This window comes from Leiobunum rupestre, chromosome 4, assembly GCF_980474605.1.
Source record: "Leiobunum rupestre chromosome 4, qqLeiRupe1.1.hap1, whole genome shotgun sequence".
In the NCBI taxonomy this organism is placed as follows: Eukaryota; Metazoa; Arthropoda; class Arachnida; order Opiliones; family Sclerosomatidae; genus Leiobunum; species Leiobunum rupestre.
The window spans coordinates 70,601,549-70,613,701 of NC_143387.1; the positions used below are offsets into that span (position 1 = coordinate 70,601,549).

The 12,153-nt window shown below is 38.0% G+C and overlaps 1 protein-coding gene across 2 annotated transcripts in view; it reads right to left on the reverse strand.

Annotated features, from left to right (window-relative positions):
* The window catches only part of LOC149948915 (5'-3' exonuclease PLD3-like), a 123,316-nt gene that overhangs the window by 77,016 nt on the left and 34,147 nt on the right, over positions 1–12,153 (reverse strand). For both annotated transcript variants that reach the window (XM_090172797.1, XM_090172795.1), the window contains exon 2: positions 5,299–5,439. In XM_090172797.1, the coding sequence (XP_090028923.1) occupies positions 5,299–5,439 (141 nt within the window). The remainder of the gene's footprint in view (positions 1–5,298; positions 5,440–12,153) is intronic.

Genomic DNA, 12,153 nt, shown 5'->3' on the forward strand with positions numbered 1-12,153 from the left:
TTCCCCCACCAAGGGTTTTTTCCTTCCCTGTCAGAAAGTTTCTTCCCCCACCAAGGGTTTTTTCCTTCCCTTTCAGAAAGTTTCTTTCCCCACCAAGGGTTTTTTCCTTCCCTTTCAGAAAGTTTCTTCCCCCACCAAGGGTTTTTTCCCTTCCCTTTCAGAAAGTTTCTCACCCCACCAAGTGTTTTTTCCTTCCCTGTCAGAAAGTTTCTTCCCCCACCAAGGGTTTTTTCCTTCCCTGTCAGAAAGTTTCTTCCCCCACCAAGGGTTTTTTCCCTTCCCTTTCAGAAAGTTTCTTCCCCCACCAAGGGTTTTTTCCTTCCCTGTCAGAAAGTTTCTTCCCCCTCCAAGGGTTTTTTCCTTCCCTGTCAGAAAGTTTCTTCCCCCACCAAGGGTTTTTTCCCTTCCCTTTCAGAAAGTTTCTCCCCCCACCAAGTGGTTTTTCCTTCCCTGTCAGAAAGTTTCTTCCCCCACCAAGGGTTTTTTCCCTTCCCTTTCAGAAAGTTTCTCCCCCCACCAAGTGTTTTTTCCTTCCCTGTCAGAAAGTTTCTTCCCCCACCAAGGGTTTTTTCCCTTCCCTTTCAGAAAGTTTCTCCCCCCACCAAGTGTTTTTTCCTTCCCTGTCAGAAAGTTTCTTCCCCCACCAAGGGTTTTTTCCTTCCCTTTCAGAAAGTTTCTTTCCCCACCAATTTTTTTCCCTTCCCTTTCAGAAAGTTTATTCCCCCACCAAGTGTTTTTCTTTTATCTAGTGCTTACAACGGCCAACTGATCAGGTTATTCAGGTCGTTCTTTTCTGATAACTGAAGATAATCAGTTAGCCAGATCACGTTAATCTTTTTATTACCCTCACCCTGGTCACTCAGCAATCTGATCTTAAATTGTATCTTATTTGCTATAATTAATTTAATCAGATTCCGTTAGCTGAACAGTTACCTGACTTATACGTTTAGTTTATATTATCTTCTGGAAAACAAAATAAATAAATTCCTTTCGAAATTTTAGTGATTAACCGGTGGATAGGCCTATATCAAATCGATAACTGTAAGGCATCTGAAATCTGCTCACCTGTTGTCCGTAAGCTTACAAATTAATTCAGATTAGTTTCGGGCTTAAACTACTGTATCTGGTTTGCAATTCGACCAATACCAACTGATCTGAAAAAAGCTATGAGTAAATCGATTTTAATCATTTTCTCAGTTCAGATAACATAGCTGTTATCTGTGAATCGGCTGGAAACACTATCCCATCCCGACCACTGGCGTTTCCCTTTAAGAAAATGAAGACTGCCAATAATAGAAAACGTTAAATACTACACATTTGGGCTACACTAAATAGCACGAGTGTAACTAATAGTTGGCACTAACAATCTCAGGCGGAACAACTGAAGGTCTAGCGAGAGCTATAAAGCTAGACAAGAAACCGATGAAGCGAGAGAACGAATTCGGGAATTAAGCCAAATATTATCTCTGTGATGTCAAACGCAAGGTATTTATTCCCAATGAAAAAATAAAGACCCAATTCCTCAGATTGCCTCTATTCAGACTGACGCGAGACTTCAACCCAATAAAAATCCAGAGAAAAGACTTTAATCCGGAAATTATATACCCAGGCCCGTAGCCAGGATTCCTAAAAATCAATTAATTTCCTAAGACCTTTAAAATTAGCTTAAATGACCTCACTGGCGTTTGACATTGGAACACGTGGTTAAAATAAAATAAAATTTACATAAAAGGTAAATCGAAAAGCTGTACATTGAGTTACCATTAATTGAATAATCTCGTGCGAGCCGAAAGAGAAACTATAATGGTGTAAACTTAAAATTTGACACAAGTAGCTGTGTCGAGTTAAAATGGGGGAAGTGATACTAATATAGTAACCCAAGGTACGTGAAAGTTCGCTAACTAAATAATATAGTTTGGACTAGGGTTGTTAATTTTCCGGAAAAATAAAATGCGGAAAAATTTCCAGAAAATTTTCCGAATTGTGGAAAATTTTCCGCAAATCGGAAAAATTAAAAATTCAAACATATATTACTTTTTAAGGGTTTTTAATGTTTTTAACTTTTTATGGATATAAAATGTCTAATATCAGTAAACATACTACAAAACATTAATAGTGTTACATTGTTAATCAGTTTAAATTAGTCTAGAGGTTTAGTTTCACTTTCAGATTCGAAAAAATGAGGCGAAAATTCCGCTTTATTTAAATTTTCAAACAATATATTAGACTAATCTTGGAATGAAAACTTTTTTTTTATTTTTTTCGTAAAAATACGGAAAGTTTTCCGGAAAAGAGGCCTCGGTCATTTTCCGGAAAATTTTCCGACTTACAACACTAGTTTGGACTTAACTAAATATAATATGCGAGTAGGATATTATTTATTGATTTTGTTTACTAACTTTGATATTTTAGTAGGGGCACTTTGATATTTTGGTAGGGACACTACGATATTTTAAGGAGCACAGATACTTTTTGAGGGGGCACTCTCAAATTTTGAGTGGGCCGGGCCTCCTCTGGCCCCCTCACTGACTACGGGCCTGTATAATATACGTATACACCAGGAATGTCCAAAGCTGAAAATTTTTACCGAAGAAACGGGTTGAGCTCAAACTACGTCGAATGTAAGAAGACGTAACACTTGGTTTCAAATTTATTGGTCGGCCGCCATGTTTTTGCCACTAGGAGGGCTGCCGAGTGTTTTTTCTAAGGTGAAAATCTATCCTATTCTTCTACCGCCAAATTCCACATTCTAGCACGTGCGCCTATTCATCTGGCATTTCAAAGAAGATGGAACTACTAAATATGATTGACCGGATATTGAATTACGTGCTACGGAAGAGGAGGAGCTACTGGATTTTTTATACAGATTTTTCAAACACCGGTGTGGCCCTTTAAACTACACCGAAAACAATTATCGACCTAATTAAGCGAACACGGCGTTGCGTGTAGCTTCAAGGTCACGTTGACGAGAATTCTACAGGTAATGTTTGATTGAGGCCAAGGCCTATCGAAACGCTTTCGTAATGGAAACTGGCGAGTACTTCGGCAAAATAATGATAAATTATAGAATCGGAATGTCAAATTGACTTTTATAAACATTCGCTTCGTTTGTGCGAGTATTTATTTTGAAATTTGACCTGGTAGTCATTCTGCGAGCAAAAAGAGATAAATCTGAAACGTGTCCTCAGTAGCTGCAATATACTGTTTCGTCTTTGTAATCGAAGTTCAAAACCCCTTTAAAATAGAAAACTAGATGTAAGACAAAAAGGGGCCAAAATAGCCTTTCCACCAGCTCGTTTTCACCATCTATCTCCGAAAGGCTGCAAAGTTATTTACAACTTTCGGTAATCTGGGCCTATTTGTCAAGAAGATCTCGAATTGGGAAAGGGTTACGACGAACCAAAACAAACTCCTTCAAGGAGATCACGCGAGAGAGAGAAAAGTTACGGTAACACAACGACGTAACGCAAACCCCATCCAAGCTGCTGCGACCGATCACTCCGAGGCCTCTCTTATCTCGCAGTCGAGGAAAGAGAACTAAAGGCCTATTCACACGAGCCTACATTTTGCAAAACATTGCTAACCAATGCGGTTAAACCGAGTCTCTCCGGGTGAATTCGGAAAACATTTCCGCAACGTTTTGAACATGCAGAAAGGTTTTTGTTGGTGGCCAGGTTTTACACATCGGCAGGGTTTTGTGACCGAGGCTTAGAGTCAAATATTTAAATCTATTAATTTTCGTACATGTCTTTTTGATTACACAAAACCAAATGATAATATTAATATTAAATACGTCTTTTTATTGTAAATTGGCATATTGCATAGTAGATGAGGTGTTTCTGTAAGAATTAAAAGTAATATGTTTCGCCGGTTAACGCGCGTAATTTCAGTAACTTTTCGTGGAGCGTGGGAATGAAAGTTTTGGCTCGTGTGAATAGGCCTTTTGAATAGAGATGTTTTTGCTGTATGAGACTTTTAACTGGGACGAGTTTAAATTGGCTTCCTTTCTCTCTTCTATTATTTTTTTAGCTAATGCAAAAAAAACCTTGGCTTGATGGTTAAAAAGCAAGAGCTACATTTTAGCAAAATATTGGGATGCATTTATTTCAGTTATTTAGCCTCAATTAGCTGCCGTCATTCAAACCCTTTTTTGCGTCGACCTATTTTTGTAGCTGATTCGCTAATGGAGTATCATTTCTATTTCTCGATATCGGAAAACATTTAATGGAAAAATGGCTCTAATGTTAATGAAAATGACTTTATCAGATTAGAATTATTACTAGTAAATATATTTTTAGTAACACCGCATTTTCTTCATGTTATATTTTACCAAACGCGAAGCTAATATTTTATTAACGTAATTTTTTCTAATTCTGATTCATCACGATAGGTGGCTCTCTGATCTGGAACGAATAATAAGTTTTCATTAAGTTCTTAATTAATAAAATGTATCGTCACATCTTTTTCTTAAATTCTAGAAATAAAACTTCTAAAGAGAAGGTAAAAAATCGTAAATTACATCCGATTTTTTTTGGAATGCAACAGTTTGCAAAGCCTTTACGTTGCTTTGGCAATTAAGGGGTACAGGACTCCAGGTACTAGAGTGGCTAGTTTTGGCCTGGAAGAACGTATACCAGGGCCGCTTTATCCATAAGGCAGACTAGGCAAAGTGCCTAGGGCCTACAGAAATTTTAGGATAATTAAGGGCCTACGATTCAATATATTAAGAGCCTATGAATGTCCGAAAACATGGTGACTGAGATTTTTGCCTAAGGCCTACTGAAGGGTTAAAACGGCCCTGGTTTTGGCGATCAATTCCAGAAATAAACTGAAAAAAAAAATAATAACGTAGGAAACGGTTATAAACCTCTATACAGTCTAGATATCACAGGCATTTTAGTAACCACGTTATCCATGATGTGTTAAGTATTTGCATATAAAAGTTAAGTTTCGAACAATTTTTCAGTACACGACCTGAAATACTGAAATCATTGGAAAGTTACAGAAAGAAGGTAAATTCCTAGGTTTGATTTTCTTTAACGTGCGGAACGGTGTGTTACTAAACATTGGCAGGTACAGCGTGTGGTAGCGGAAACTATAAACCAAGCTAAAGATGTTCTTTTCATAACCGATCGAAAGCGCTCTCTCGATGGAGAACGTGGCACCATCTATGTTTTAAACCTGGTGCTACGAAACTAAAATAGGATATTTTTTACTTGAAACATGATGGGGTTTTTTGTCTTATATTAAATAGAATAATAGCATTATTTTTCTATGCGATAAGGTAACGTTTAGTACCGTGTAAACGCTAAAGCGTTTTTCCAGATAATTCGCGGGTTCTCCCTGATTAGATCGTTTTGAGTTTTCTCGTTTGAGTTTGCCGATATTTTCAGTCAGATTGTCGTTTTGTAGAGACGCTGGCTCCACCTGTGGCGGAATCTGAAAGATATTTTTCTGGCATTTACTTATTTTTTCTATAAGATGCTTGGAGAAGATAAAAGCAGCGCAAATGTTTAAAAATTGTATAAAATACCTTATCATCAAATACATTTTTACTTGTAAAATAATATTTTTAAAATAAGCATTATTTACGGTTCGGTTTTCAAAACATTTTTAAAATTTTACTTTTTTGAAAAGTCTATCGAATTATTTTATTTTTATATATCTCTCGCAACCTTAGTTCCAAATTGACGTAACTCGACTTACATGTGATTTTTTTGCGGTTTTTTCGAAATAGCATTACAACTCTTTTTAGTTTTAAAAATAGGTGCTAATATAATTTCGAATTTGTTATTTTTTTAATTTTATTTAATAATACATTTTTTTAATAATATTTGAGATAAACTGGTTTAGGTAGATTGTTTTAAGACTATGGGTAATAAAGCTTACAAAAGTAGCGAACGGGTGGAAACTAAGGTTTCATCAGTGTCTATTAGGAGGCTGGAGCCCCGCCCCAATAGAGGGACTCCAACGCTTTTAGCGCCATCACTATGCTGTGCAGATAACTAAGGAAAAATAATAATTTAGTGATTTCTATCGTATACAGATGGCACCACGAGTGGCCTGGGAACCACTGAAGAAACTAAACGCTTTAAAAGGCACGCGTTAATACTGGGAATAGGAAAATCACGGTCAATTTTAGTTCGATGTGGATAAACTTGGCGTCGCTGTAGTCGATTTCCGACGTAGTTTCGTAGATAAGCTGGAGCGTTCACGTTCAATTTTGACAAAATGGTGCCGTTGTTGTCGGTTAAATGAATAGGCTTAGTAAGTTTTAGACCTTTTATTTTTGAAATTGGTTCTTTAAAAGTTTAAAGCAAGTGTCGGCTCGACGTTTACTAGCTCGTTTTTCAACAGATGTCGCTAGCGTCGACATAAAAACAAGATGCTTAGGCTACATTTTGACTCGAAAGGGACATAAAAGTACCCCTCACGTCGATTCGCTCGTTTGTAAATTTGACAATAACTTAAATTATAGTAATTTTTAACAATTTATTTTGAAAGGGAGGTATAATTTACGTTAAAGTCCACTAACAAGGAGTGTACCCGAGGTGTTAATCACCGATTTTGTAGACCTTGGGGTAACATGAATTTTCACTAAGGGAAAAGTTATGGCAACCGAAAATGTTTTTGACAACTTAAAATGAAAAAATCTACATTTATAAAAGCATGGAATTTTCTCGGTTTCCCAGGGCTGTAAAATATTTTCGAAAAATCAAAAAAAAAATTCAAATCTCAAGTAAAATGCTAAATTTGAACTATTTTGGGTGAAATTCATCAAGTTTGGGTAAACTTTATCCAAATTTGTGTAGAATTGAGAAAATTTCAATGAATTTGATAAATGAAGGAATATTTGCAAAATTTTACCTAATAGGGTATTGTCAAATCATTTTTTTTTAAATCGACAAAAATTGGATAAATTGACCAAAATTGGGTAAAATGACCTAAAATGTTTAAATTTGGATAAAATCGTGTTAAGCCAACTAATATCGTCTAAAATAGGATAAAATGATACAATTTGGGTAAAATAATTAAAATTCGTCCAAATGACAAAAATTGGGTAAAATGGTGTTAAAACAACTAATATCGGCTACAATTGGGTAAAATGAAAAAAATTGGGTAAAACAGCCATAAAAGTGGCTAAAATGAGTAAAATTGAATAAAATGAATGAAATTTGGTTAAACAACCGGAATTTGGGTTAAATGAATGAAATTGACTAGAATCGTGTTGAATTAATTGGATTGACTAAAATGAACGAAATTGGATAAAAAGAGCAGTATTTACTTAAAATAAATAAGTTTCGACTACAATCGTCTTAAATCAATTGAAATTGACTAAAATAAATCTGTCAAACTACCAAAAGTGATGAAGGACCAAAAGTAGATAAACTGAAGAAAACCTACAAAAGTAAAAACTAAAAAGTTATCGATTTCGTTGTAATTTCGTAAACTAATTAATAACGAAAACTAATATAACTTAAAGATTTTTTCGTTAAAAACCACCCTTTCGTTTACATCCGAAAAACCCCAATTTTGAAAAAACATACTTCAACGTTTTCCATAATATTGGTCGTTAATTACAACTTGCAAAACAATTGACTAGTGTTTTGTCGAAGCTCCCTCTCTAGCGAGTCAAATGTCTGTATGTCTTTAACGCTGTTTCTCAGAAACTACCCCACCTATTGAAATGAAATTTCACACACCTATAAAGATCTAGGCGGCTTTGACAAGGCGTCATTTTCATGGATTTTGGCGGTAAAACGCGGATGAATACATTGTTTAAAAGAGCAACTTTTCTTACATCGATCAGTTGCAACATTTAAATTTTTAATTTTTTTATGGTTTTATTTTACCGAAACACCTATTTAAAATTTAAACATTTCTGCGAAAAAATTAAGTTACGCACCATCTATCGAAAATTTTGGGTATTTAAAATATACTGAAATAGATGGCGCCCTGTTTTTTATAACAAAAGTACAAAAAGGACGTTTCCGTGTTCTATAAAGGTACATTCAGAAAATATCTAGCAGCAACATATTTTTTACGATTTTAAAGCAAAATATATTGTCTGTATGATGAAATGGAGTATGTTATGGGAAATATAAAGAGTTAAAATAAAATTAGAGTTAGGCTGTTTTTAAACTCAAATAACGCTATGCAATGACGAAATGAGACGAGTCTGGCCGATCTTTTATGGCCTTACCGAGATGCGAGCTCCGTAAAGAGCTCCTTTCGACGTCAAACAATGGATGACGTCATAGAACGCCGGAGATAAACCAAAGACAAATAAAACAGACAATCCCTCTATCAACCCTTTTAACCTGAGAGGATGTTCACTCGTTGACGTCATCGCCCGCCTTTCAATCAAATAACTAAACCTAATTTGGTCATCGGGTAACACTGCGACGGTTAAGAATAAAAATATTTGTCCGTTTCAATAATACCTTAACTGATTAAATATTTTGAATGAGTTAATAAGCCTTTTCAGTGTACATAGAGCCACGTAGCGGCGAACGCGAGAAGTTCATTAAAAGGGTAGAAACTAAATTAAGAAATCATCCAATTGTTTTTAACGTAATAGGGACTTGGCAGCGTGACGTAGATAATACGTCACCCATGCTTTTGTCAATTGAAAAAAAAAGCATAGCAGCATGGCAGCCATAGCCAAAGGTACAGCGTGACGTCATGCTCCCAAGTCCCTATTAGCCAATCAGCTTTAGTTTATGCTAAAGGCAGTATGAACCTTTCGCCTGTTCTCGGACTATAAGTGTACTCTTTTTACCCTAAAACGTTTTATTCGCCTGTTCTGGGGATGATACTCCACCCCAGAAACTATTCGCTTGTTCCGGAGTATTCGGGCTACTCTTTTTACTCCTTCTGGAAAGGAGGTGTAAAGGAGTAAATCGGATTTTGCCGTCTGCTAGCCAGAATTTATCCGCTAAAAAGGCCAAAGAGAGCCATTTTAGAAAAAGGTTTTAACTCCGACTCAAACTATTTTCCACCACAGAATCGGAGTAAAATGACGTCATAGCCTTACTCTTCTTACCCTACTCCGAAATCCCGGAACAAGCGAAAATAAACCACCTATTGTTTCTGGTGGATCAACGAATTTCGCATTTCGGCCACCAGGTGTAACAGAAGCTTAGGATGATTAGCGCTAGTTAAATTTAAAACAAAAGTATCCACGTACTTATTTTGGTAATGTTATTCGCGGCAAAAATGTCCAATCTAGGAGGATGAAAGTGTCATCAGGGCGGGGGGAGCACACTAATATATCACCTATCAGAGAATTGGATATGGAATAGAGAAAAAAACGTACGTTACACCCCTGAACACAGTATAATTCACAAATAAGTATGCATTTAACATAGTCCGGTTGAGTCATATAAATTCGCTTCAATTGTAAAATAATAATAATCAGCTGGCACCACCTTAGGCCCAAGTCATCTAACGACTTATAATGCCTTTAAACAGGTGGCCGGGTTACAATGCGTAGGAGGGTGGTGACAAGCCCTTCATGCCACGCGAGCCAACAGCTCCCTACACTCACTATTACCGTTAACCTCGACAAGTTTTTATGGGAAGGGGAAACGGAAGAACTCGGGGGAAACCCCTTCAACCAGTGGGGAGAGAACTTGCAAACTCAACGCGGAAGGAGTAGTTCCGAGTTTTCACCCAGTGCACAAGCTGGGATCGAACCCGGTTCTTCTTGCTGCGAGGCGACAGCTCTAACCACTCCGCCACCCCACGAATGCGTGGCTAATTTTATTTATTCTAATTATGTTAATAACATTTAGGATGGCAAGAATTGAAATTAATTCGTACGTTATGATATGAAAAGTTTTGTATTACATATTCTAGAATGAGTGCAATACACTCGTACTTTGGGATGATAGCGGGCCATCCTAAATTGCGAGGAAAACAGTTTAAAATAGCATCCGAGGAATGCGGAATGTTAATGAAATGGGGTCCCTTTGACGTTGGATTGCGCGAAGAAAAATAAATGTAAGCAGCTGTTCTCTGAAATTCTCAATCCGCTCATTTCAACTCTCGTTTTCACTCCCAGCAGCAGCTCAAAGAGGGAGAGAGTTCCTCGGTATGTCGCTTCTCCCTGTACGCCGGAGCGCGTCCCCTGGAACACTTCTACAGGCGGTTGACCAACGTTTGGCCTACTACATACTAACTGACGAATTTAAATTAGAAACCTTGACCCGGAGGTGCTTAGCCACATCCGAAAAAAATCATAAAAATGACTGATCTCTAAATATTTATAAAATTTTCATTATATTTTTGGAATTAACGTTATTTGCCGAAATTTACGTGTCCCCGATATATTTCCCAACGTGTCCCCGATATATTTCCCAACGTGTCCCCGATATATTTCCCAACGTGTCCCCGATATATTTCCCAACGTGTCCCCGATACATTTCCCAACGTGTCCCCGATACATTTCCCAACGTGTCCCCGATACATTTCCCAACGTGTCCCCGATACATTTCCCAACGTGTCCCCGATACATTTCCCAACGTGTCCCCGATACATTTCCCAACGTGTCCCCGATACATTTCCCAACGTGTCCCCGATACATTTCCCAACGTGTCCCCGATACATTTCCCAACGTGTCCCCGATACATTTCCCAACGTGTCCCCGATACATTTCCCAACGTGTCCCCGATACATTTCCCAACGTGTCCCCGATACATTTCCCAACGTGTCCCCGATACATTTCCCAACGTGTCCCCGATACATTTCCCAACGTGTCCCCGATACATTTCCCAACGTGTCCCCGATACATTTCCCAACGTGTCCCCGATACATTTCCCAACGTGTCCCCGATACATTTCCCAACGTGTCCCCGATACATTTCCCAACGTGTCCAAGATATATTTCCCAACGTGTCCCCGATACATTTCCCAACGTGTCCCCGATACATTTCCCAACGTGTCCCCGATACATTTCCCAACGTGTCCCCGATACATTTACCAACGTGTCCCCGATACATTTCCCAACGTGTCCCCGATACATTTCCCAACGTGTCCCCGATACATTTCCCAACGTGTCCCCGATACATTTCCCAACGTGTCCCCGATATATTTCCCACATGTTTCCGATATTACTCATACATTCAAAATTACACATATATTTACAATTAATCAATATTTCTGATATTTCACATATTACTCCGGATTTCTAAAATTTCCTATATATCTCGGAAATTGCTAGATTAAAAACAATGGTATTGGTCGCTACTTGTACAACAGATTTCGTGGGCAGTCCTCTCGTGTTACCGTGTGGCCCCTTTTAAGTTGTCCCACGGTCTACGTTAGATGTCGCTCCTAATCAATAGAGTCCGTTTAATGACGTACACGGGCGGCGACTAAAATGTTTGACCAAACTACTTCACTTTCGGCAGCCCGCCTGTCCAACAAACGAAGGGTCATTAGCGGGAAAAAGGACGATACTTAATGGACAGTTTGGGGTCAAAATTAAGGCCGACAACGACCAAAGGGAGCGATGGGCAGTTTCTGGACACTTAGCAAAAAAAAACAGGGAGGTCACCTTCCCCGCCTACTTCCGTTTTATTCCCCAATTTTCGGACACTTACTAAAGAGCCCCTCCTGAGAGCTTCACGTAACGAAGCTGAAAAACAGAAAGTCCTCAGAGAATGTGTGGGCAGTAGCTTGTTCGTCTCGTGATTCCCCGTCAGATAAACCACGCCCCTTCGCCTCCCCCCCCTGTGTTCTTTGCCCCTTTTCCCGTACGATTTCAGGCACGCTCAGACTATCTTCCGGAAATCATGAAAACAGAGAACATAGTTGTGGCCACATATTCTACAGAGTTGTTCAAAATACTTTTTTTTTCAAATTGCAAAAAGGCCAAATACTTTCTCCATAGCTCAAAATGCAAAATAAAAAATGCATTTCGAAAATTGGTTTTTCTAAATGCAAAAGGTAAAATGTAAAAAGGTTTTTGCAACTCAAAATAGGTGGTTTCTTTTCGCCTGTTCTTTGACTAAAAGTACTCTTTTTACCCTAAAACGTTTTATTCGCTTTTTCCGTGGATAAGAATTACTCCGCCCCATAAACTATTCGCTTGTTCCGGAGTATTAGGGCTACTCTTTTTAAAGGAGGTGTAAAGGAGGAAATCGGATTT